The sequence below is a fragment of the Emydura macquarii genome, unplaced genomic scaffold (genome assembly GCF_026122565.2).
Source record: "Emydura macquarii macquarii isolate MOO-44397 ecotype Brisbane River unplaced genomic scaffold, CSIRO-AGI_Emac_v2 contig_1790, whole genome shotgun sequence".
Classification (NCBI taxonomy): Eukaryota; Metazoa; Chordata; order Testudines; family Chelidae; genus Emydura; species Emydura macquarii.
This window is the reverse complement of record NW_027131927.1, coordinates 8,032,427-8,060,153: the sequence shown is the minus strand read 5'-3', so window position 1 is coordinate 8,060,153 and position 27,727 is coordinate 8,032,427. Positions and strand designations below refer to the sequence as shown.

The 27,727-nt window shown below is 42.1% G+C and overlaps 1 protein-coding gene across 1 annotated transcript; it reads right to left on the bottom strand.

Moving 5' to 3' along the window:
• Positions 1–6,841: 6,841 nt before the first annotated feature.
• ERI1 (exoribonuclease 1) lies at positions 6,842–27,385 on the bottom strand. Its single transcript, XM_067556875.1, has 7 exons — positions 27,062–27,385; positions 20,787–20,962; positions 16,848–17,058; positions 14,507–14,590; positions 12,991–13,100; positions 9,460–9,574; positions 6,842–7,778 (listed from the first exon to the last, which is right to left on the bottom strand). The coding sequence occupies exons 1-7, from the start codon at positions 27,107–27,109 to the stop codon at positions 7,536–7,538; spliced, it is 987 nt and encodes a 328-aa protein (XP_067412976.1). The 5' UTR covers positions 27,110–27,385; the 3' UTR covers positions 6,842–7,535.
• Between the last annotated feature and the right edge of the window lie 342 nt (positions 27,386–27,727).

The following is a 27,727-nucleotide window of genomic DNA, read 5'->3' as shown; positions in this document are numbered from 1 at the left end:
ATAGCCGCAACAGTCAATACCGAACTGGTTAACTACTGACCAGTAACAATCAGTGATGGCAACACCTCATCGAGGAGAACTAATATTAAAGTTCTACGGCTGCAGTCTGTACAGATAAATAGGTAAATTGCCCTCATCATTCTGAAGTTCTGTATCACTATCCTGTCCCACCTGTCAGTGCTAGTTGACTGAGCCCAGAAGTGGCACTCCACTAAGTAAATCTGCTCCAGTTTGTGCTCTGCAGAAGTAACAGCTCAGTTTCCTCTTCCTGCTCCTCCTCCTCCAAAAGCTGTATCATCATGGTCTCGTAAGTCCTATGAAACCAAAGAGCCAACTCCATCCGCCTGTATGTCACAAAACACATGAGCATCATCATCCTGTTCATACGAGTTCACGTGAGTTGACCACAGTGCTCAACACTGGTCGACCTTGGTGCCTGACATCAGGTAGAAAATAATGCTGGCAGAATGAATGGTTGCTATTGCTAAGAAAAGAATCATGGGACTTTGTTAGTCTGACTCCAAGTCCCAAAATTCCTGGAGTTTCTGGTATGCATAATTCACCACATGAGAAAAAGAGCATCGAGCAGTACACCGTGGGCTATCTGCACCGAATGCTGAGCGGTTAATTAAAACTAACACAGAACTGTGTGGACATGATTAACAATGAAAATACCGTAACAAAGTAGGGTGGACACACTTTAGTTTACTACAGCTAGGTCATAGCACTTTAGAGCAAACAGGCTACATTACTGTAACGTCACTGCGTACATGTGCCCAGAGAGCAAGTCCCACTGTGCTAGGTGCTATACAAACACACAAGATAGCCCCTGTCCCAATGAGGTTTCTTTAAAACCTGGTTATTACACAGTTGGGTCAAAATCGTATCAGATCTGAAACAGGGAGTGAAAAGAAAGATACAACTGACAGTAACAAAGAACCACAGGGGAAAAGTGGATTAGAAGTAGAATTGAGACAAATAACTTGAAGAAAGTTTAAAACTTCTAGAGCAGATACCAAAACAGTCACAATTTATTACTCTGAGATCTGCAGATGCAGGATAAGAATGAGCATTTCTTCCCCCAGTCTTTATCCACCAATACTCACACAGCGAAAAAATGCCTGGGGACTGCCTATTTACTGAGGCCTGATAACCCTGTGCTGACCTATTCTCCATGGACCTTATTCTCACAGAGCAGGGCCTCACTTTCCAAACTGATGCTTGGCAACACACTGTGTTACTAAGAGTCAACAGTTGCCAATACAAATAATGAGAAAAGGCAGCACAGCAAAAGAATGAAGCAGTGATCTCAGAAGACTGACAGATTAATTTTCTGCTCATTTTTAGGTAGCTTTGAGTGCTCTTAGCACCAGAATAGGGCATGCTAAATACGCAATTTAGGCTTTTTCTTCAATTGTATTTATATCTTTCTATGGTATACAATATTACTTGATCATGCTTGACCCAAACTCACTCTGAAATAAAAGCTAATCCAAACATATGTTCCATGCTGTGGGGCAGGGTGACTCAATGGCAACCATTCTCTGTGTATGAAAGGTTTATAGGTATTCACAAAGTTGCTACCTCAAAATTCACCAAGACTATTAATAGATTTTAAGGCAGATAAACCATTATAATTGTCTAGTCTTACCTATCTTGCCCAGTACAGCTAACTAAATATCACTACCATTTAGTTCTCCTATCACCCTTTCGATAAATAAGAACTTCACCTTGAACAAACATTTGTTATTTAAAAAACGATTAAATAAATAAAAAGATGGTATATTTCAGGTGTCTGAAAACAAGTTCCTATGACAGGATGTTATGTGAAAAAATTGGATGTAGGATCTCTTTATCCATCTCTAAAACGTGTATTAAGCAGTTTAAATACCGCCAGAGTACAGACACCTGCTGATATTGCAGCTGTTTAACAATTCAAGGTAAGATTACATGTGAGTTTAAGAGAAACAAAAGAAAATTAATTTATGAATTGCTTCATAGGGTATGTCTACATTTACAGAAGCTAGACACTGCATGCCCAGCCAGCCTGGGTATAAATACCAGTGTAAACAGTGAGGCATAGCGGCTCAGGTGGGTAGAGTGCACTACACTGCCTGAAATCGCACAGGCTCTCTGCATGCCCAAGCAGTGCCATCCACATGTACACTGCTATTTTTAGCAGCAGTGTCCCACTACTAGGGCTCTTCCCTGCTGCCTCTGCCTTCCACTGCGATGCGTAGCTAGACTGCAGTGACCAGGCTGGACACAGCCTGCTTTTCACTGTGGCACACACGCTACACGCAGACATAGCCACAGCAACATAAAAAGATTCCCAACTGACTGACACCCAGCTGCTGCAGGAAGCACTGCAAATCCATTGATGCCATTGGGATAAAACACAGGAAGCACATCACCCCACAAAAATGGCATAAACAGAGGGAAAGAGGAAGTTTCATCTCTCTCCAACTCAGAGATACTTCAGAGACGTTCAAATGACACCATTGTAACCTCTTTCAGAGCCAAACTGGACATCCCAGCATTGACTAACGTGGGCTGCTCACCAGTTTGGATTCTGATAACACCTTCAACAACTTTGTTTTCTGAGTGAAATGCACTGTTGAGGCTACTAGCTATGCCTCTGCATGCTTTTCTGCTGCTTGAATCTGCATCTCGTGCCTACTCCTCTGGTTCTGATTTGGTACGGTCTCAAAGCATCTTCAAGCCCTTTGGAGATGAACTTGCAGGGTTCCCTGACTTGACCTCAGGCTGCTTCCCTCACCTCAAATCCAGATGTCTTGGAAGCTGCCCACATGGCCCTACGTATACACTATCATATGAAAGCCAAGCTGGGCGCTGCAAACACAAGTCTGCCACTGACCTTTAGTGCCAGCACCTTTCCTCGGCACTATTTGCCATTCCCCCACCTATCCCTCATCTGGTGCCAACACAGCATTCCTTACCAGTGCCAATGCACTTCTTAAGTAACTTGGTTTAAAGGTCTACTTTTAGTCAAACCGGTGACATGTGTGTCCAGACAAGGCCTGAAACACATGAATTAACTCATCCAAACTGATGTGCAGCTATCTCTGGTGAAAAGTAGCAACAGTTGTGGTGCTGTACAGCTGCAGTGGACAGGCTGCGACTGCACACAGCTTAGGACAAATCGTTAGCAATAACTCTTCCAGTTGAACCTCCAGAGGGAATGCTCTGGCTTGGCCATGAAGTTGAACACACCTGGTCCTCTGAAGAGTGCTGTGGGAGCCTCAAGTGGTCAGGACTTCTGTTTTGTTTCTCATTAAAAACAGCAACACCGTGCCTCAGAACATCATCCACAGGCAGTATTAGCTTTTAGCTCTGACTTGCTAACGTGCCTTCCAATCCTTGTCCTGTGGAGTGGACTTCTGGTGAATTTGTTTGCCCCTTTGTTGGGCTGTCTCTACTACGAGGGAGTTCAGAGGGGGATGAGTGAATAGAAACTCAGCACTTTTAGAGGCAACATAATATTTTTTGTCTGCTCTTTTGCAAAACGGAGTGATGGTAGCTGGGGTTTGCCAGGTGTTTGTGGCTTCATCCATTGGTAAGGCTATTTTGGATGGGGTTGTCATATGTAAAATTTTAAAAAGTTTGTGGTGGGTTTGATAGACTTCTTCCAAAGAAATCTCCAGGTCTTGTGGAGTTGAAGCCCTTTTCTGGGAATCTCTCCCTCTTGGTAATGGAGAGGGTTCATGTCCTGGGTCGGAGGCAGGTCTTAGGGACTTCTCCATGAGGATCATTGTGAGCCTGAGCTCTCTGTCTCTACTGGCTCGTGCTTTTAAATTCTTACAGTGGGGGCATTTTTGAGAAATATGTCCCTCACCAAGGCAGCGGATACACTGGGAGTGTCCATCCAAGACAGGCATGGCATCCCTGCATGGCGAACGAACATTGTTTGAAACCTGGTGAACCAGGCATGATAGATTTAGCTTAGGCTAATAGTTAACAAGGAATTTTTTTTTTAATAGGGGAAGGAGTAATAAATAAACTGACTAAACTACTAGAGAAAAACCAACGCTAATCTATTTTATCTAAGTATTAACGGGCTATGAAAAGAGCAGTTGCAGGCTCCATCTCAGACCGTGGATAGCTGAGAAAGCACTGAGGGGGCTTGGTTCACGCACATGTGACTCTATACGCCAACAACGAGACGAGTCGCGCATGTGCAACCTGAGCGGGCATTGCTTGTGGAAATCTCCAATCACACATGAGGCCGCGCCAAACACCTAGAGTGGGCACCCACAGGGACACCACTTGATGAAGAACATATTAGTTGTAGAGTATGGTCACTTAATTTTATCAGAAGAGTGATCTTCCAGTATCAGTAATACATCAGAAAAAAACAAAGTAACAATACCAGTTGAATTTTAAAATATTAATATAAAAGCAAAAATTCCAACAGATACAGAAAATTAGTGTTTATAATGAAATGTTTCATTAGCCATAATGCACAGCCTGTTTCAACTGATGAAGTGGCACAGTTAAAATACTAGAAATACCCAAGAAGCGAATGCCAGTATTGCTGGTTTTTTAAAGAGTTAACTAACTTATTTTATGAGTTTCTAAACTGTTTTATTAAAAGTTACTACACTTGAGAGGTAAACTAATAAATATTAAGACTTATTTGTTTCAAAACAATTGAAACGTAACAAAATTTAGGGATTGATTCTAATCTAAATTACATCAAAATAAATCTGGAATGGCTCCATTCATTTCAGTAATCAACTGAATATAAAAAGAGTTACTTCAGATTTGCACTGATGTACATAAGAGCAGAATCTGGCATTAGTTTGTCCCTTATTTCAAAATTTCTTTGAAGATATTTGCCAAAAACATCATCTCTGTGCTTAAAATAATCAATACCAAATTGCAACTGTCCTTCACTTATTAAACCTATAATATAATCTGTAACTAGGCTGGTCCTCATTGGACTAGTTGCCTCACAATAAATAGGTAAATAAAGTAACTCCAAGTAGATCTAGGGAGATGCCAATGTTTGATGAGAATGTTTGCTGGACGCAGCTCAATTTCAACATAAAAACCTTTACTGCCACAATGATCCATTATATTAAAAAAAAAAGTTATCATGTTTTCCCAAAACGTTTCCAAAAGGAGAGGACACTTTGTTTAGTACATGAAAAACTAAGTATATAATTAACATTTTGTACAGAAGTCTGGCAGAACATGAGGTTATAGTTGAACATTATGTGTTCATTATTTTTACTAGCTATGTAAGGGGTAAATGCATTCATTGTAATCAGGTATTTTTAGAATGGTAAAAGTGAAATGCTTCATAAGGGAATAGTGTAAACTGACAAAAGAACAAATGGTATTATATAAGTTAAAAATAAATGATTACTTACAGAAACTCATCAAAATCATCTGACAGTTTAATGTCTCAAAGTACCCATAATGACACACATGCATAATCTTTACGAGAAGCATGCTCTTTTCCTACACAATAAAAGGGAAAAGCCCTGAGATCTGATTGATTCTTATCTCTACTACATAACATTAATAAAAAAATTCAGTATTTATTTTCAGGTTTATATTGGTTTGGTATGAATACTCATCAAGAGTAGAAAAAAATTCCCCATCAGCTACACAGTGATCGCTTCTGAACAAAGAAAGGCTAATTATGAATTCAATTAGGCACCAGCTGCTTGTTTCCTGAAAGTCTTGATTAAGGTGAATAAACTATAAATATAAATGCCAGGTAAAGAACTATTTTTACCAGAGGGAGAGCAAACTGTATGAATGCTCCTTTCTCCAACATTTTTGACCCTGGAATGACAAAACATGAATTATTTTGATTATCAGGACACATCATTAATTAAAAGTAATTGAATGCTCTAGTCCACAGCAACATACTGAGCCAAACAAACAGAAGAATGCCTTGGCCTAATTAAAACATCATACATTTGAGTCATATTATCAGCAAAACCCCACACAGAATTAAGTTTGCTTAATTTTACATTTGGAGAATTTGAAATCAAGGTTCACATTTTCATGACTGTTTGGTGTGGTTCATCACATAAATGCAGTTTGTATTTCTTTGGTCAAAAGAAACAGTTTACACAGAATATCCAAGTGACACTACAAGTATACCACACCATACTTTACATTATGTTCAATACTGTAAATATTTTTACATCACTCTTTCTTTTGAGTCCTGGTAACTGATATGGTTTAAACAGCTACACTTAATTTCATAGAATCATAGAATTGGAAGGGACCTCAGGAGGCCATCCAGTCCAATCCCCTGCTCAAAGAAGGGCCAACCTCAGCTAAATAATCCCAGTGAGGGTTTTGTCAAGACACAGCTTAAAAACCTTCAAAGATGGAGATTCCACCACCTCCCTAGGTAACCCATTCCAGTGCTTCACCACCCTCCTAGTGAAAAACTTTTTCCTAATGTCCAACCTAGATCTCCCCCAGTGCAACTTGAAACCGTTGCTCCTTGTTCTGTCATTTGCCACCACTGAGAACAGCCTAGCTCTATCCTCCCTGGAACCCCTTTTCAGGTAGTTAAAGGCTGCTATCAAATCCCCCCTCATTCTTCTCTTCTGCAGACTAAACAAGCCTAGTTCCTTCAGCCTCTCCTCATAAGTCTTGTGCTCCAGCCCCCTAATCATTTTTGTTGCCCTCCACTGGACTCTCTCCAACTTGTCCACAAATTCTAATTTGATTTAGAATAAATGGACTAGAAATAAGCAGACCTGTTACCTGGAAGTACATGAAATCTTGAAGACTGAAACCTTTTTACAGACAGATGATATGGCCCTTAAAAAAAAATCAATCCCATAGCTGGATGCACAAAAGCTTTTTATTCAATACATAGTTTTTGGCCACCAATGCTACTCAATTATTTAAGGAGATAGAAACTGACAACTGTATTCCTTAAAAGACCCTCCTCTCAAATGCTTTAAAAGTAATTAAAACAGTAAAGAATGACTCCACCTTTCCCGGTTTACATAAAATGGGAAGGCTGTCTGCTGCTATCAAAGGTGCACAGTAGATAAAGCCCATCTGGTCAGCGTACTGTACAGTTCTTCAGGTAGTTCTTTGTACGTGTGCAAGGGGTAGTCAAGATGCTACAATCTATTGCAGTACAGTGTGTTTTAAACATTACTACAACCATCCCCTTTCCTATGAGCTGGGGTAGGAGGAAGGAGAGGTACACTGGCTAACCACACTTTGTATATTTCAATTAATTATTCTTTAAAAAACTCAACATCCTGCCAGCACACTATGTATCAACCTTGTACGAAAAGATGCAAGATGACTTACAAACATTGTCAGCATGAAAAGTGCTGTAGAATAAATTTTAACTAATAGATTTCATATGCTCCCCCATTTACTTCAACAGACATAGTAGTTTAAGGTGCTATTAGATTTTGCATCGCAGAACTGGTTCACTGAAATAGCCATGTGACAAGATGTATTAACAGTTTGTAGTCTAAGTCTTCAATACTGGTCCATAATGCAGCATATTTTAACAGCTAGTTTCTAAAATGAGGCATCTGTGGAGCAGGGGCTCCCTCTACTGGGGTAGAGGATGATACAGTCATTAGCTGCCCACCATGCATTCTCTCATTCACACGCAGCTCACACCCATCCTGAAGCATACGTATGGCTATCCGTGCAATGTTCTTAGAGTCATCAAGTCCGCTATGAGGCCGCCCATCATAATTCATTCCCAGCTTTTCAAGCATGATTGTCAGCTTGGTCTGGTTTCTGGGAACCTGACAAAGAAAATGAACCATATTAAATAAATCAGATAAAATAATCTCAGTATGAAACACTACATTACCCTGTGTAAATTTTCATACTGCAATGTGTCTACTACATCTAGCATTTCTGTGCCACTTTTGGTCCATATCTCAAAGCATTCTGCACAAAATCAAATCTCAGAACATCCCTGTGACATAGCTAAGGGGTATCCACCTTTTACAGATGAGGACACCGAGGCCTGGTCTACGCTGGCTGCGGATTTTGGCAGCAGATATGCAAGGACAGGAGATATGCAAGCTACGTACAGTAACTTGCATATCTCTGGTTGACTTCCTCACATCTACTTAATGCGGTGTCTCCACTGCGCTGTGCCAATGGGAAATGCCCTCCTGTCAACACAGCGCTGTGAAAAAGCTAGTGAAAAAGTTTTTCCTAATATCCAACTAGACCTCCCCAACTACAACTTGAGACCATTAATGGTAGTAGATGACAGAACTAGGAGTAACAGTCTCAAGTCGCAAAGGGGGAGGTCTTGGTTGGATCTTTAAAAAAAAAAAAAAAAATTCACTAGGAGGCTGGTGAAGCATTGGAATGGATTACCTAGGGAGGTAGTGGAATCTCCATCCTTAGAGGTTTTTAAGGTGCAGCTTGACAAAGCCCTGGCTGGGATGGTTTAGTTGGGGTTGGTCCTGCTTTAAGCAGGAGGTTGGACTAGATGACCTCCTGAGGTCCCTTCCAACCCTCATCTTCTATGATTCTAAGAGTAGTTTGGAAGAGGTTAACAACAAGTTAGACATTATCTTCAACCCTGCAGCCTCTTTGGATAAGAAATTGTGTGGAAATCTAGAGAAAATGATGTCTTAATTCCCCAAGTGATTTACAGTGGCTCTTATGTAACCAAGTAGTTTCACTGCCATGTTGGAATCAGATGGTAAGCCAGGCCCTATTCCTATTTTAACACACAACCTAACTAGGCTGCTAAACTCAGAACTCATTAGAGCCTCAAAGGATCAAGTATAACAGCTTAAGCCTTATCAGGATAAAAGGCAGCAGCATGGTCTAGTAAGTGAGTTAAGTTTTTCTGATTTGAACCCTAGCTGTGAGTGATTTTTTGAGACTTTAGGCAAGTCTTGCAATCTCTCTTTCCTCCCCATTTCCCCTGTGATACTGTGTCTCAGAAAATGGAGATAATGCTGCTTACCTACTATAAGTCATATGGGAATTGTGAGATTAGCTCTTTGTAGTGTATGGTTTTTGAAGATGTAGAGCAATAATTGCTACAGTAGTACTAAACATGATCACATCTGAGTGAACTAGTTCCAGTGTAATAGAACAGCATAGCTCCAGAAGCACCAGTATTGTACAAAAGACTGCTTCAAATTGCAATAGTGAAAACATGAGCCAAGATTTTCAGACCAAAGAGACTAAAGTTAAGGTCTTAAACCTTTATTTAATCACCTAAGCAGTGGCCTCATTTTCAAGAATTCAAAAGAGGCTGTGGGTGCTCAGCACCTTTGAAAATTAGTATTCTGTTAGAGTCCTGCAACCTAAATAAATGCCACTAAAATTATAGAAACTTGACCCTGCACAGTACGAAAAATCATTTACATAAAGATTTGTGCACGGCTTTACTTATTCTAACTTTACACTGAATTTTCCCCATCTAAAAATTGATCTGCAATCAGTTCAAACCTTGTAGAAGTTTCCATATGATTTGCGAATGTTGATCCACTTTTTGGCAAAAGAAGGATATTTGATACGGCTGATACGGCACTGGATATTCAGAAATTTACTCATATCCCAAGACCTTGGGGGAAAAAGCAGGAAAGAGAAAAAAGGTAAAGACAAAACTTTATCAGGGAATCTTAAATGGGAGTAGAATAGACAATTATTTGAAACATTTTCAAAATAGAAAACTTTTGCACAAGTGTTCTTTGTCTTTCCTTTGGAAGGATGGAAAGGAGGGAAAACATCTTGCATAAGGAAAATTGCATCACTCATAATAAGCAACATTAGCGAAAGAGAAAGCAGGACTCTTTGGCTACTATCTCTAGTCATTTCCAGACACTAAAGCAAGAGCTCTTACTTTTAGGACCTTATCCTCACTCATGGAGGATGTAGACATGGCCCCAAGTAATTCCAACCCTTCATTCTGATGTCAGTCACCCTCCCAACCCCTTGCACATCCAACCCACAAGATGTGTTTTTCTATCAATACAGCTGACTGTAGGAAATCCTGTTGTACCTTCTCCCCTTGAGTGAAAGTCACTTCAGGAACACATCGTAAACTTGCCTTATAAAGGGAAGAAATCCTACCACTGCTTTCCTGAATCAAGTAATGAAACAGATTTGATTTTTTTACATCTTTAAATAAGATGTAAAAATTGAAGTCCTGACAAAAGGACGACCATTCAAAATCCGATGGTATTTTTTATCAAGAATAGAGCCAAGTACCCTAACTAAATTCTAATTCAGAATTTATAAGCTCTTTGTGGAAGGCAACCTCTTAGTTTGAATTTGTACAGCATTCTTCACTCTTTTCTGAACTGTAACATAGCACTTCCTGTATGTTTTTCAAGAAATAGAACCAACTTTCACTACAGAAGTGACCACATTTCAGGGAGAAGTGAGGTGATCTTTATGTCAAAGGTCTATGGTTTGTAAAATTCATTAAAATTTGTCAGATTTTTGGATGAAAAGTAAACTCTGCGCTATAGGAGCCTCCTCATAGCACACACTAAATTTAAAGTTAATAAAAACTTCCATTATGTTTGCATTCCTGTCTTCACAAGTTTATGACCTTCCAAAACATTCACCTTTTGGTCTGAAATTTTTACCTCAGCCTAAAGAGGAGATTTTTGGAGGGCAAGTTGTAGGTAAGTTAAAATGCACTTTTCCCTCAGATACTATCTTGAAGAGCATAATACTTATACACACAGAAGTGCCTATAAATAAAAATGAAATACTAATAACTCTCTTAAAAGGCTATCGCAAACAGATATGAGATTTTCGGCTTAGCATGGACAGAGTCTTCAATGAAAACTAAGGTCTTTTCTTGGTTTGGAGATAAAAATAAAAATAAAAATAAAGTTAAGTGACTGAAAAAAAAGTCACTGCTGAGCAAGACACTGGCATCTGCTAAAATCAAAGCCCAGAGCCAAAATAAGGCAAGCCCTCTTTGTGACATCACTGCACATCCTTCCAAGATAACACAGACGGGCCTAGGAGGGGAAGAGGCTGCTTCTGGGACAATTTACTTGGAAAGAAAGATTGTGTCCCACTGAAACTTAGCATTCTTAAATACATAAATATATTTTAAGGTTACCTTTGTATTCGGAACAAGAAAAAGACATGGGCAAAGAAAATTGTCTTGCTGACCCCATGAGTAAGGGTTTTCTAAACTTTTTCCTAAATTAAAATTATGTAATTTTTTAAAATCTTCTTCAGGTACAATGATGCAGTAATCACAACATAAGATATACCATTGCCTTGCTAACCCAGCCTAGCAGAAAATGTTTTCCAGGCAAACAATAGCAGCACCAAAGATAAGAACATGCTTGTTTTGGACACTATGAAGGGGTATCCACCCCACACAGGACTGGAAGGAGTTAAGATGGCCACACAGGCCAATTAACTCCACAAGATGCACCTGCGGGAGGAGCCAGGCGCAGGCTCAGCTGGACAGGAACAGGTAGGGCCTGTATAAACCCAGGTGGCTGGCAACAGCTGAAAGCTGCAGGGAAACAGGCTGCAGTCACTCCCCCAGTGGAGGGAATTGGGAGGCTGGCAAACCCAGAGGGGGATGGAGCCAGAAGGGTAGGGGAAGGCTCAGGGGAATAGTAGAAAGGAATAAAAATGCAGCCCTTGCTGCTGACCAGAGGGCCCAGAGCTGAAGCCTTGAGTAGAGGACCGGCCCAGGTTCCCCTGCCAGCCACTGTGGATGTAGCAAATACCAGGCAAAGGACAGTGGACTGATTTGGTCCAGGAAAGACTTTATTACACACTCCTCCCTGGAAGGGGGAACCACCTGGCCACAGGGCTGAGTTAGAAAGAGGAGGCTGCATTTCCTGGAGTGAGAGAGACTGCAGGACAAGAGGACAGGAAAGACACCACCAGAGAACGGCCTGGCCAGACCTAATCCCAAGGATGGCCAGGAGGTCTGCCACTACCAGTGAATGAACCCCGTGTCAGACACCATTCACCTCACTAAGGGCGCACTATGAAGCCTGATTGGCATCATGTAAAGGTTAACATTTAAAATTGCCTCTGCAGCTTCTCTCATTAAAAAAAGGGATTGCAAAGACAATTAACAGAATGTAAACATTTCAGTTAAAAAGAGAGACAATTGACTAGGTGTAATGCTCTGACCTGCACTATGCAGGTCAGACAAGATCATCATAATTGTTCCTTCTGGCCCTAAAATATGTGAATTGAAGAGATGCAAAAGTGAAGATTCAAAGACCAATGTTTTGTTGGCTACATTGCATATCTATCTAGATACTTATATAGTCCTCATCACCATTGTATCTGAGCATCTCTCAATTATTAATGTATTTTAGTCTTACAAAATCCTTGTGAAATAAGGAACTATTGTTGACAGGAAACTGAGCAGACTGACTTGCACAAGAATGCCTTGTGCAGAGCCAGGAACTGAATGCTGGTCTCCCAAGCCCAAGTCCAGTGTTGCATTCACTAGGCCATTCTTCTTCACATGTAGCTTGTAGCATTTTCTATTCTGTTTTCTGGTTAAATATCAGCACACATGAAAGGTAATGGTAATGTAAAGCATAAGATGTACTACATAGCCAACATTAACATTGCTTCTAGAACTTCACCTTTATATTTTCCTGACTTTGAATCTAACTACGCAACCTCAATACTGCAGGTTGTTTTTTGCATTTATATTTGTTAATTTTATTTAGAAAATTAAGGATTTGAAAAGTGTGTAAAGCTTTCATTTTGGGCCCACATAAGCCAGCAAGAGATTGCTGGAAAAGAAATGCCACCTAGTGGATTCAAGCTTTAGTTCCTACTCAATTTCATTTTCAGAACTATAGTCCAAATGAAAAAAAGTACTGAAGTGTGCGTTTAGGGCCAACTTTATATTCTAATTTTGGCAATACTGGTTACAAAAAGTAAATTAATATAAGAATTGCTTTGCAGTTTTAAAATGCATTTAAAAGATTACTATATAAAATTTGCACCCTGCTTTCTGAGACATACCCATCAGTCAATATGGTATAGCTATATTTGGTTCCCAGCTCTCTCTGTCTCATCCACTCTACAACATTTTGTAGAACCTGAGGAAATACATCAGCTTTGTCTACGTGGTCCTGAGAATACATAAAAACAAAAAGTCAGGTGCATTTTCTAAAAGAAAATGTGTAGTGTAAGACATTACAGTTAAACTAATGTATAGGAGCTGTCTAACAATGCATACTTCCGATGAACTAAAAACATTTAAACAAGAGATCCTCACGAAATCCCTGTGAGGTGGCTACGCATTACCCCAGTTTCAGAGACAAAGAGAGCTTAAGGTCCTGATTTTCATAGGTGGTAAGTACTCACAGATCCCATTAACACCACTTCTGGGAGGGTGGGCAGGTGGGGGTAAAAAGAATCAGACCGTAGAACCCAGATTTTTAAAGGTATTGAGGCGCTGCTGTGCTCAGTGTTGAAATGCCTAACTGATTTACCAGCCTAAAACTTTTTAAAAGTGATTTAGACACTTAGGAGCCTAAATCCCATTGACTGTCAATTTAGGTTCCTAAATCAGTTAGACATTGCAACACTGACCAAGCAACAACTCAATACTTCTAAAAATTTGGGCCTACGTGACTTGTCTCCCAGTCCCCAATCACCACCAGTCTTTTTCCAATCATTTAGGATTCTTTGGGCTGACAGGAAACTGGCAGCTATAGGGGATCCACATCCAGCCATTAGAGAGTAATTATCACTGATGCACAACTTTTATTGTTGGTGGAAGAAAAACAGACAACAGAAAACTCCCATCTCTCAAAAACCAAAGCCAAAAGACAACCACAAAAGCAGCAAGTTTTGATGTTCATCAGACATCTATTGTACATGCTCTTGAAGTCTGAACACAGAAATCAGAAACAATAGCTCAGTCTGTGCACCAAAGACAGACTGAACATTTGCACTGAGAACAGTCCATAGTAATTTTAAGATGTTTGTAAATTGGCTCATTACATCACCCTCAAACTAATCTAAACTGGTCAAAATGTGATGAGTTCTTGGCTAAACTCTTGAGCAAGGAGATTACAGAAGTGCTGAAGAGGCTTTGGAATGGGTGGAAACTAAGAAAACTACTAAGAACGTCAAGAGTTTTAAGCTTCAAACTGTACTTATAAGAATAGTATGACTTTTAAAGCAAGTCCATTTTCAATTCCCCTTAATGTAACTCTTTTTAAAACCAATCTTCAAGCAGAAAGAGCAGAGATTTAATTCTTAACAGTCATATAATCCTTGTGTTATCTGCACAGGTTTGCATAATAGGGACTTGGAATAAATCTGTGCTTCTCCCCTCAGCTCCTAACTTGGATGCTTGAAGGATTGATTCAAAAAGAAATTAAGTGAGGGCAAAAGGAGACAGGGAGGGGAAAAAACCCCCAGGAAAGTAAGCCCTAAACCCAAACCAATGCAACAAATCTAAACATCTTGACAAAGTAACCTTTTCATTTCTACTTGTGTCTGGACTCTCAGATATGGAAGATGTTACCTGAGTGATTCCTGTCAGACTGATGCAGAAGTCTGAAAGCTGGGGATTAATCTCTGGCTTCACATATTCTTGAAAAGTATCCTCCTTCAATAGGGGATAAAAAAAGTCAATTGTTTTACAACACAGAAGCACACAGTCACAAGTCAGGTTTCATGGGATTTTAGCCTTGTATCTGAAAAGAATGGTTAACTAGCAAACAGCCAGATAATATTCATAGTTGAGTCTTCTCTTTATTAGCCATTATCCATCATTTGAAGTTTACCAAATAAATGGGACTACAATAATGCAACTAATCTGAGCACCAAAGTTTTGTGATATACTGTTCCAAGGTAAAAAACATTTACCAAAAATAAAATCCACACAAATATACTTGCTTCCATGCGTCATCCTTGTTTTCCTTCATCAACTATAAAACCTGCAGGTAACAAACACGATGCTCTCCCTGAAGTTACAGGGAAGCCATGGGCTGCATTCTGATGTGATGTGATTATTAGATGACCTCTGTTCCTAAAGCCTCCTGATAGAGCTATCGTCTAAGGTGCACGTATATGCTTGGTTTCATCATGTTGCTAACAGCATGATCCTCTCTCTTTAGCATGCCATCAAATGGAAGACCTAACAGTTCTTTAATCATAGGCTACTACTAACTTCCGTAGGGCCATATGAAGTAGACCATCTACCCTAGACAGTTTTGTTGGTGTAGTTATACCAGTATAGCTATACCGAAATACTCTCTAGTGTGGATACTATTGTCAGTATAAGAGTGCTTATACCAGTATAAATGAAAAGAGTTTTTACTGGTAGCTATCTTGGTTAAATAAATAAACCATGCCCATAACCAACACAGCTATACCAGCAAAGATTTTACGTGTAGACCAGGCCTTCTGAAGTCCCAACAGGGTGATGAACATTTGCCTTCCCTGCAGAGTGAAACCAGAGCTCATACTCAGATGTTGCTCTTCGGCCAGCTCCCATCCACACACAAGACCTTTGATCCGAGATTAGTGGTGCTTGCAGCCTGAACTGGCTAGTTCATCCCAGAGTACATGCTAAAGATGGAGTGAGGATTTTACTTGGGCTGGTAACCCACCCACTTTGCAGTGAGAATGCAGGCTAAACCACTAAAATGCTGTTAATACTCCAATGTCTTTCCCAAATTCCACCCATGTGCCCAAAAGGAGAGAAGTTCTCCTACAATTCACTTGGAAAGAATGCGAGTTGCTCATCTTACTACAGCATAAAGAAAAATGGGATACGACCCATGAAGTCCTAGTGACATGTGTGAGTGCAGTATTAGTTAAGGTATAGTAAGCTTGAGTGTGGCTGCTCATACTCAGGCTAAGCTAACCTCTATGCTGATTATCTGAGTTAACTCTGTTATGAAGACATACCACTACTGATCAATCTTAGACCAACATCATAAGAAAGCCTAACTGGAGAAATAACTCCATGTTTAGGAACATGCTGCCTTTCCTGAAGTTGGTGTGGCTGGAAGCCAAGAACTCCTGGGTCCTAAACCTAGCTTTGATTGGCAGTGTAGCCTTCAGCAAGTTTCTTAATCTGTTTTAAGTATCCCCATTTTATAAACCAGGAACTATTAACTAAACCTCAAAACAACCCTATGAGACTCTAGACCACCATATAGACACCAGGTATTATTCTAGTTCTGTCTATTTGAAAATAGAGGATCTTGAGGGACACTGTCAGCACAGGAATGATTGAGGACTCTACTGTAGATGATTGTTGGTTAAACTGGACACAAAGATACAGCAAAATCTACTTAAGTCACATTTCTGCCTGATTATTTACAGCATGCAATTAAGATCTAGTCTATATTAGAAAATTTGAACTGGTGTAACTAAATTGATATTAAATTGACTTAATTACACCAGTGCTCTAAGATTACTATAACTGGGGGGGGGGGGGAAATATTGAAGGGGAAAAAAGGAAAACATTTTATGCATTTGAGAGCATTGTTTCTCCTGCTTCTGTGGATCCTGGAGAAAAAAAGACTGGGAAAAACTGGGAAATTGTAAAACCATACATGGGCAAAAGGATTCAGGAGTGAGTATATCACCCAGATATAAAAAATGCAAAGTATAAATGTTTAAAGGGACATGGTCAACTTCAATTTTTTTTTTTTAAATGCAGAAGCAAATATCATACCTGCCTCTTTTTTTTTTTTTTTTTTTTTTTTAAAAGAAAAACTGGCTGTATTTCATGCTAACTGTGTCCCTTTAAACTCAAAGTTTTATAACTATTTAAAAAGTAATCCACCCCTACTTTCTGAAGGAAAGAAGCTGCAACAGAGCACAAGAGGCAGATCAAGTAGATCACTTACTATTTCTAGGGTACGAGTGTTTAATAAAACAATAGGAAATTCAATTATTTCATGTGTAAATTCAGGTTGATTGTCCTCTTCACAGGTTGCTTCAAAGTCAATCACACAGATGTAATCATAGTAACTGTCTCCATTAGTGGGCTCCTTCTGCATCAGCTTCTGCTTCTTATAGTAGTTCTTCAACCTCTTTTTCAGGACATCTTTCACTCCCCTGTACAGGAATGAAACAAGTATTATAACTCACATTCCAATCCAGTTCTGTTCATATTAACTGCTTCAACACTCCAGAAAAGAAGCCAAATCTATTGCTTGAGCTTATTCAAAACAGGGTCATAAATGATGCATACAGTCACTATGCAATCTGGTTTTATCTTCAAAACAGCTAAATCAGGAATTCTCGTTGGGACCCCCTTTGCAAACATTTCAGGCTGTGATGACTCGGCCACCCCACGCCATGCCATCCTTACTGGCATGCTTGGTAGCTGACAGCTCGCAACCCCTCTCATAATAACCTCCCGACCTCCTGAGGGGTCACAAGCCCCAGTTTGAGAACCCCTGAGCTGGATGATAGTAAAGTAGAATGATTTACTTTTCAGTATTTTTAAAAACCTTAACACTGTGATCCTGCACCCCTGAAGTCAGTGGCAATTTGGAAAACGATTATAATGGCAGAAGGTTAAAAACCAGAGAGACATTTTCTAATAAAATTATTTTTAAAACTGTTGTACAGGAGTTGCTAGCTAAGAACTGCCACGTTACAAATCAAGAGGTGGATGAACAATTCCCAGATATAAAAAAAATTGCTTTGAGAGTAAAATACATTTGGTGATTGAGTGAGATCACACAGGCTTCCCATCTATATAATTCCTCACACATCTTTAGTGCTCAACTATAATGATCTATTAATAAGTGGTGTTCAGCAAGGCAGCCACTTTAACTTCTTCCTATTCAATGACAAAGTTTCACTAAACAACAGAACCATGACATTTATTCTCTCCACTGGCTTATTCGGCATAGTTACGCTGACAAAGGCTCTGCATTATAGAGACAGCCATCGGCATTTAGGAACGCAGGCCAAGATTTTTAAAAATGACTATATATCAATTTTCAATGTCTCAATTTTTTCAGGCCCAACTTGAAATGTCTCAAAAGGATAAGGTTTTCAGGGATAGGTGTGACCCAAAGGGTGGCAATACCATTGATATGCTGTCCTCAATCAAAAAGACAACACAATTGCTTTGAGCTCATAGACATCTTGTGAGAGGGGTCCACTATAATTGAAGATGATTGGTGATGTCTAGGAGGTCTTGACCTATTTTTAGGGGGATGTTGAGGTCTCTGCTGGAAAACGAGTTGAGAATGATACCAAGGTCTAAATTGGTTCATTTTTGTAGCTGAAGCGTAAACTCCTAAAGAGCAAAGCATTGCACAAGTCTTTTAGCATGTGCATGACCTCATCTAATTCTTACAGAAAATAGTTTAGACTCTTCAAATGGCAAGTCTTCTATTGCGGTCTGCTGCACCTTTGAGGCCTAGTCTACACTTACCGGCAAATTCGGCGGCAGTTGACAGGAGATACACAAACTACGTAGAGCAGCTTGCATATCTTCCGTCAACTTCCTAAAGTCCGTTCTGTGCGCCGTCTCCACTACGCTGCGACGATGGGAAATGTGTTCCCATCAATGAAGTGTTAATAAATCCACCCCTGGGAAAAGAGTAAGTCAATTTCCAGATCGTTTGAGTGGGTCTTCACTTCCGCTCAGTCAATCCTGAGAAATCCACCTGACGGCAGAGAATTTGCCACCATCAGTGAAGACATACCCCGAGATGCCAAGAGCTTTCTACCCGGACAAATGTTGCCTAGGCCGCAGCAGCTACAGAACTTGAGGTGGTATCAGCCGCATCTATTGCTGCCTGCAGGGATGTTCATGCTGTAAGAAGGCTCTCAGATACCAATGTTAAAAACTGGTCAGGAAATTCCTCTGGCAGTTTATCAGCAAACTTGGAAATGAGAAATTAATACGATTGTACTTAGATAAGAGAGCCTGATAAATTGGCAATTCATTTGAAGCATGGCAGAAAAGTAGAGTTTATAGCCATATAAGTCAAGCTTTTTAGGCTCCTTATCTTTTGGAGTGGATTTAGGGTGGGTTTGACGAGACTGCTCATTAGTGGCTGCTACCACCAGATAATCTAGAACTGGATAAGTAAAGAAATGCTCAACCACTGCTGAGGAACCTTGTACCACCTATTCACTCGCTTGGTCGTAGGAGTAGAGAGGCCAGAGCCTGACAAAGAGTCTTTGCTGGCTCTAACAGGACCTCATTAATAGGAAGGGCAACCCTTCCTGGAGTAAGGGTCTGTGAGATTGCAGGAAAATCCACACATTCTTCTGGATATCTTTGCCTATATTCCCAGCGAAGTAGCAACCCTTCCCATGAGATCCCATAAAACTTTAATAAAATCCAGGGAGGGGGTGAGGGGAGACAATGATTTTAGGGTAACAGCTTCATCTGGTGAGGAACAAGACATATGAGAAGGGACGTCTAATGGGTCCTCTAGTAATTCACCCTTCTCCATGGATTCCATGACAGTGGGTTGTAGCATAGGTTCAAGATGCTGAAAAGGTGTTTTATGTCTGGTGGTGGGGAAGACTTTCTCCCAGGAAACGAACAAGATAGGGATCTACAGACCTTCAGGGCAGTCCATGACCAATATGGCCATTGAGACTAATGCATTGACTGAGCCATCCATGATGAGGGTCCCCAACTGGAACTTCTCTGCCTGCAAATCAGTCTTGATCTTTAGTTCTGGCAATAGAAAATCTGTAGGGAGATCTGAAGCATCTCAGAGAGGCAGGTCCTTCCCCTTCAGAGCCTGAAGAAAATACACAAGCCCATGGGCCCTAACCATATAAGACTGGGGAACAAAAACTGTTGAGGGAGGGCCATCCAGAAATTCAGCCAACAAGAGCAGAGAAAATCACCAGCAGCTGGGACTTTTGGACAGTAATGATTTTTTCAGAGTTTGGTCGCTTTTTTCACATTTTACTCTAAACATTCTCTCCCTTCAGCCTCACTCCACCTGGCTTCCATGTTCCCCCATTCCCCTTTCTTCTCCTGTCCCTTCCACTCTTTCTTCAGCTAATTTCCTTCCAACAAAGACTCACTCAAAAAATTAAAACAAAAAACCCCTCAATCGCCCCCCCACACACACACCACAGAACCAACATGCTGCCAGCAAAACATCACACTGTTCACTTGATTGTATATTATATACCTTCCCTGAAACATCTTTATCTTTTCTATTTAGATTATAATCTCTTCATGGCAGGGGCTGTTTCTTATTCTGTGTTTGTACAATGCCTAGCACAATGGGGCCTTGTCATGGTTGGGATCCCTAGGTAGTACTGCAACATAAATAAGTACATTTTAAATTAGTTTTCTAAACCCTGCATGCTTTGAAAGATAATTTTAGAACCCTTTGAATTCCTACAGTTTTCTTTTTCCTTTGAAAAGAGGACAGATAGCATTTGTTAAGAATCTTATAATTACATGACCTTTCTACCTACTCTATGAATAAACATCACTGATTAGGACAGCAGAGTTCTGAGAACAAGGGTTATTAAGCAAACTGTGCTATATCTGCTGGCTTTACAGCAAAGGTACACAACTACGGTTAGGTCTCACCAAGAATCTCTTTCTTTATTTTTTAAATGCTGCATGATAATAGAGGCTAAATTTTCTACTATGAAGGTGGGACTATAGAAAATCTTAAAATAAATAATTTTAAAATTAATATTCAGACTACAGAGGACTTTCCCTACTTTACTACAGCAATTTTAAAGGTAATCAAATAGCCTCATCTTTACAAATGTAACCAAGAAAATGCCATGGCAGTCCTTCTCAGAAATAATTAACAGACCTAACTAAATCTTACCTGGTTTCAAGCTTAAATTCTGCAAGTTTAGCTCTGAGTTCATCTCTACTCATTCTATTAATGTAACCATTGGTCACAGCAATTTCTTTGTAAATTGGGTCACTGAAATCACTCGAACTGGAAGTGCAGTGTTGTCCATTATTTTCTTGGCCATCAAGTCTACAACACTGCTTGCCCTAGAAGAAAAAGTCTACAATTAGTTTAAAAGAGCCAAAATGGAAGCTAAGTAATCACAATTGACACATACTTCCATCACTAAAACTCAATGTAGCACAGAGGTTCTCAAACTTTTTTTTTTGCTGGGACCCCCTTTGAAAATATTTCAGGATGTGACGACCTCCTCCCCAAAAAAGTGACAACCCCCAATGCCATGCCACCCTCCTCCCCCATGTCACGCCACCTTTATTTCTGTGCTGCTGCTGGGGGTGGTGCTGCCTTCAGAGCACCCGGCCAGCAGCCGCTGTTCTCTGGCCACCCAGCTCTGAAGGGCTCTGGCTGTCAGCCATGCACAGGACTGACAGTCACAGTCCCTGCATGCATGGGGGCAGACAGCTTACGACCCTCCCCCCCATAAAAACCTCATGACCCCTTGAGGGATCCCGACCCCCATTTTGAGAACTCCTGATGTAGCGTCATGCAAATTTTCCTCATGGATAGTGTGTGTTAGTTGGTTTATATAGCTAAAGATATATTACTATGCCAACTATCTGTTTTGAAAGGCCATTCCATCTCCATTCCATCATATATCTTCACAATATATAGACCAGAGGTGGCCAAACTTACTGACCCCCCGAAACCTCCCTACCCACTGGGCAGAATCCTTTAGCCCCACCATCCTGCCACAGGGCAGCTCAGAACTCCACACCCCAGTTGGTAGGCGAAGAATGGGGTGGCTCAGGGGGCTCCGCGAGCCACACTTTAACTGTATAAGAGCTGCATGCAGCTCATGAGCCTCGCTTTGGACACCTCGATACAGACGGTAGAAAGACACTGGGATTTAAAATTGTTTTTTGGTATGACATATCAATGGGAAAAGAAAGTGGGAGCAAACATTTGTCAAACTTTAACATATTGAAAGTGCCACTCCTCCTATCCACATGAGCTACCAAATGCTTGGGTGGATAAGGAAAAATATCCCAGTACCTATACCAATTTTGACCAAGATTTGTTGGCAAATGTGAAATAGTATATAAAGTCAATATGACAAATAAGCTTTATAGTCATTCTGTTCAGGAAAGGAGCTGCAAGTATATATTTAATTACACCACATCTCACTTTCAATTACGATATCTAGGTGGTCATCTATACCAAAGACTATTTCATCCCTGATCTTAATTCTGCATTTTTGTAAACATGATTCATTGTAGCTTTTTCTGAAGTTTGCTCTGTCAAGTCCAAGGAGAATCTACAAGCTTCCACCACTCCTCATTTCTACAGATGGTTCTTCTAAGTCAGGCATGTGGGCAAAGTAATATATAAGCTTGCCATGCTATTTTCTGTGTCATTCTAGAAGAGAGGGCATCAGTCACCAGAACTGTCAGATAGGCCAGCATCTTCTGTTGGCACTAAATTCATGTTACTGTTTTATTTTTTCTTCAAGCATTGTCTGCTCACATTCCCACTACAGGGGAAGTGTATGCCCTTAGTGCACGAGTTCAGATCACATTTCTCTTTCAGGCTTCGCAGTGTTTTGATGTGAAGGATGCGTCCTTCCATATTATAATCCACCCAGCTCATCAGAAATATATTAGTTTGTGCAAGAGACTAACACCAACAGCAGTGGATTCTGCCATTTGAATTCATCACACCCAGAACTGTTCACCAAGCATCTGGCAGTAGTGTCAGGCCACCTGAGAAGACCTGGTATTTGTGTGTGTATCCATATCTCACTAACTGGCTAATCAGAAATTAATTCTAGCCAAAAGATGCAATATGCTTTCAGGACAGCATCAGGACTTTCTCATCACTGGGCATAAAACAAACCTGAAAAGTTCACTTTCATCACTGCATAAGTAGTGGAGTTTACAGGGCAGTCCTGGATTACAAATCTTCTAAAGCTATCTCCCAAAGGGAAGAATCCAGGCCATGCTCAAAACTAATCTTGAGCTTCAGGTCAGACAATCAGACAACTCTGTGATTTTACTCTGGACCGTTAGCATTCATGCATATAATGTTACTGCCATAATAAAAATTGGTTAAGATCACTACAAACTTGGCCAAGAACAGTTCATCATCCCCATCTCAATTGAATGGATTTCCATACATCCTGCAGCTGTGCCCTCCTACTGAGACACTTGTCTAAACCAAAACATGTTTTCAAAGGCATCCACTTCAGTCCAACTCCATCATCTCCTGCTGATAAATAGACATTTGGGACCAGGCTGGGGAATTCACCTAGATCAGTCCACAACCCAAATCCCTGGAACAGTATGGATGGCACTCAAAAATACACAATAAAAACATTATGAAAATGACAATCAGCAAAAAAGACTTCTCTCTATGTAAAATATGAAACTCTTTCTAAGTAGTGAAGTAACTGGTCTTCAATGAAAGCCAGTGGCCTGTCAAGTATCAGGGATTAACAGAAAAGACATTTTAAACAATACAGAACCAAAGTTTGAATATATTTTCCAAAGGTAAATCAACTGTATATAGCAGCGGTTCTCAACCTTTTTTTTTCCTGAGTACCACTTGGGAAAAAAAAAGGGGGGGGGGGGAGGGATATGACTTTTGGCAGTGGCGGCTTTTGGCAGCAGCGGCGGGCCAGGACTTTCGGCAGCAGCGGGGTTTCGCAGCGGGCTATGGAGGGAACAATGCCCTCCGCTGAAACCCTTCCGCCGTTTCCCCTTTTCGGCCACAGAGTTTTGCAAGGGTGGGTGGGAGGGCCCTTCCAGCAGCGGCGGCGGATTCGGTGGCGCGGTACGGCTCGCGTACCACCCAGCCTTCTTCGGCGTACCACCGGTGGGACGCGTACCACCGGTTGAGAACCGCTGGCATATAGAAATGAAAGCATGCAATGTTTTAGCTGAGAAAATGTGCCAGATTTAGAGCCTGCTTGAAAAAAATAGGGGGGATGGCTTAAAAAAAAAAAAAGTTATTGCAGAAGGCTCAGCTTCCAAACACATTAGTAACAGCTCTATCAAGTAAACGGCAGGATTTTGGACCACTGCTGGTCTTTTCTTGCAGGGTTTTTTTTGTTTTTTTTGTTTTAAATGTACACGTAGGTCTCTGCCTTAGCCAAGACTGTCACTAATCACACAGAACTTATGTACGGAAATTTTTTTTCATCTTATATATATTCTCATCAAGTTCCTCCAAAAAGCAAGACCAGCCTAATTTAACAAGCACCAGAGGGAATGGACATTAATATATATAACAAGAAAGTACAGTTATAATACTAAGTATTTTTAACAGTTTTGGAAGGGATATAAAACATTGCACTTTATTGGACTTAAACTGATCTCTAACTACTAGTGATTAGGAGATGACTTCCCTGGGAGGCAGATTATTTTACTGAAGCATTTGATGTTGGGCCACTGTCAGAAACAGGACACTGGACTATGCAGACCACAGGTCTGATCCAGTATGGAAATGCTCAAGTTTTCTAACCGCACTGACAAGAAACAATGGCCCCTAGGCTTAATATTTTGATGAGTCATTCTATCCACAAGAACTCATGGACAGCTAGTTGTCCTACTCCCTTCATCATGGTGTCACAGTCCAGGTGCAAACTACACCTTTTGAGACCCTTTTCCAGTCCCCCAAGTGCACCCCTTTCATGTGGCAGACCTAAGATCCTGCAATCCAATCATTCCCCAATAGGGTCTCCCAGGTTGCCAACCGTGTCACTTAGCAGGCCCAACTGGACTTGGACCCTGCCAAAAATTCTCTTTCAGGGGTCTATGGCCAGTGGCAGTCTGCAGTGACACAGGAGCATTTTCTCCAAAACAAAATGATACATTTTGCCCAATGAGCTTAGAGAAGTAGGTTAAAAAACAACAAATATACCTACAAGCACATTGTCTTACCTATGCTTGGCATTCCCCATAAACCCTAGGTCAGTATTTCTTAACCTGGGGGTTTAGAGGGGTCGCAAGTGCAGAGCTGGTATTGGGGGTGGCAAGAAAGGCAATTGCCTGGAGCCACAGGGGCGCCATGAAACTAAGTTACATGCCTCAGCCCCGTGGGGGTGGGACTCAGGCTTCAGGGGTACAGTAGTTTGGAAAGGTTAAGAACCACTGACCTAGGTAGACATGATTTAGCTTCACTGGCCCCTCCCCACTCTCTCTGGGAACCAAGTTACAGCTTTACCTATCCGTTCACAGCCTGCTGACACTCTCTCCCACCTCCCACTGACACCTTTTAACAGATCAGCCCTCCCATCAGAGCTGAGGGGTCCCTCTGCAGCTATAAAGCTGGCTATTGTGTATGAGGAGATGTTCTCTGTCTGGGCCATTGTTTTACCCTTCTGACCTTGTTTCTTTAACAACTCTTTTTGATCTAATTCCTCATTCATAATCCCAGGTACAATGAGGAGTATATGTCATTTATAAAAAATACAAAGTGTTTCCCAATTCTCCACACCCGGGCTTTTGCAATGCTTAATGTCTGCAAGTCCAACCCTACAGCTGCATATAGGGGGACCCCCCATATACACACACTCTTTAGTTTGGTAAAATGAAATCAGTGGGATTTTCACATTATCTGGCTCCTACTTGTGAGGATCACAGCCCAACTAATAAACTGTCATCCAGCAGCCCTTCTGGAGAGAGAAGTGTGTTTTCCTTCACACACATTGGCTCTTCAAGGTCCACAGATGACATAAGATCAACATGACTTCCTCACCCACTAAAAAACATCTCTATCCAGAGTCCCAAGCACTGACATCTTACCCAAACGTTGGCCAGCACCACCTAACCTTTTTTTAAAAAAAGGTGTCAAAACTTGTTTTCACCATTGAGATACTCAGATCTCAGTGGATCAGGAGCCAAATTAGCGATCAACATTACCCAAAAGAGCCACAGTAGTATTTGTTTACTATAAATAAATTATTCTCACAGCAAAATGACTGACCAAGTATTTATCAACTACAACAAGCTAATAATATAGTAAAAGCATCCTGAGTGATTAATAACGTGGTTAATAATTAAATCACACTACTTTAATCTCATGTGCTGCAAAGAGTCACAGGATACACATTACAGAGCCACTTGTGGCTCCTGAAGCTCGGTTTGAGCATCACTGAGTTAAAACATGAGCAAATGAGTTTTAAAAGCCAAAGAAGTGGCTTGACACTGTAAGACTGTATCCAGAAATTGGAGTTTCTAGAGAGAATAGCTAGAGTTTTGTAAGGGCGTGTCTACATACAGAAGTTATACCAATAAAAAGTACGGAGTGAATTTAAAGCACTATAGCCATACTGGCGTAACTCCGAAAGGGACACACTCAGGCTAGTCTACACTTGAAATGTACAGCTATGCCACTGTAAGAGTGCTTGTGTAACCACGTTATGTCAATGGGAGAGTTCTCGCCAACTAAAACCAACTAAACGAGTGGCGTCGGCTGTGCTAGCGGCAGAGCGTTTGCCGCCAACATAGCCCAAAAAAGCATTTGGCACCGCGCACAGCAGCCCTGTCCCTAGCGGAGCTCAGATCCGAGCCCATCAGCCTAGCTCGCTGCGCCACAGAAGCTGCCTCACTCAGCCTGCCCGTCTCTAGCACCGTCCCGCGGGAGCGGGCCGGGACCGGTGCGCGGCGCTGTCTGTCTCCGCCCTCGGCAACGGCCGCACCAGCTTTCTACAGCGCACGCGCACGGCTCCTGTACAGTCAGGGGCCGCGGGTGGGGGGGCAAGGGGCCCGTTTTGAAGGAACCACTTCTCCCCGCGCGCACACACGCAGTGCATCACGGGAGGAGACCTAGCTCCCGGGCAGGCAGGCAGGCGCGCACGCGCACATTACAACCACAACACGGCGGGGGCGGCAGACAACAAGACTCCCGAACAACACACATACGCCCCCGCCCCGGCGTGAAGCCGAAGACTTCCTCCCCCCCACACATGTTGTGACACCCCCTGTGCCCCATGTCCCACACCAAGCATGACCCCGCCGAACATGGGCTGTGGCCGGTGGCGGCTGGTTGCGGCCACGCAAGGCCGTTGAACTGTCACGTGACCTGCCAGGCAAGCGGCGGTTAGGACCGTTGTGTCAGGCGCCCGCGAGAGTTCCCCGCGCGCGGACCGGGGCCGATTTCCCGCCCCGGGAGGAGCCGGCACTGACCGGGCTATGGGCGAGGTGGTCCGGCCGGTTCTCCTTCTGCGCCTCCATAGCCGGAGCCGCCACGGGGAAGACCGGGCCCGGAGGGATCGTATACGGCGTGCTCCGGTCCGAGCCGAGGCCGCACGCAACGCTCCACGCAAACGCCGACCCGGCCTGCCTGGCTGTTGTTCCCCGCCCAGGGAAGAGGCGGAGCAACCAATGGGCACGCAGGGAAACCGGGGGCTGGCGGAGACGCCACCACGGCGCCGGGGCTGCTCGGCGTAGGATCCGGATCCGGTGTGTGGTGTGTGGGGGGTCGCCACACACGTAATCGGATGGGGGCGTGGCTGACGCGTGGCCGCGCGGTGTCACCAATATCAACATTTACTCGGAGCGAAACGAGCCGGACAACGGGGCCGTGCCGGCGCGGATGAGGATCGTGTCCTCCTGGCGTGTGCGAGCCGGGCACCGCTTCCACACAGCAGCGGGCTCGCCTCCACGTCCTGTCTCGGGGGAGCTTCGGCCCGGGTTAGCTTGGCCGGCTAGTGAGGAATAGGCGGCCTTTGAAAGAGCAAACGTCATCATGCTGCAATCAAGCGGGGCCGTTAAACCAGAGCAGCCCTTTCCTACCAGCCTGGCTGGGGCCCCCAGTCAGCAGGACACTTGCCTCGCTGCCGAATTTAGCAC

What these genes read in the sequence shown, in the direction of transcription:
- ERI1 (XM_067556875.1), bottom strand. Translation starts at nt 27,109, where the DNA reads ATGGAGGCGCAGAAGGAGAACCGGCCGGACCACCTCGCCCATAGCCCG. An exon ending in GTCTGACAGGAATCACTCAG is followed by an intron (nt 13,101 to 14,506) that starts GTAACATCTTCC and finishes ATGTATTCTCAG; the next exon opens with GACCACGTAGACAAAGCTGA. An exon ending in CATATGGAAACTTCTACAAG is followed by an intron (nt 7,779 to 9,459) that starts GTTTGAACTGAT and finishes TTTCTTTGTCAG; the next exon opens with GTTCCCAGAAACCAGACCAA.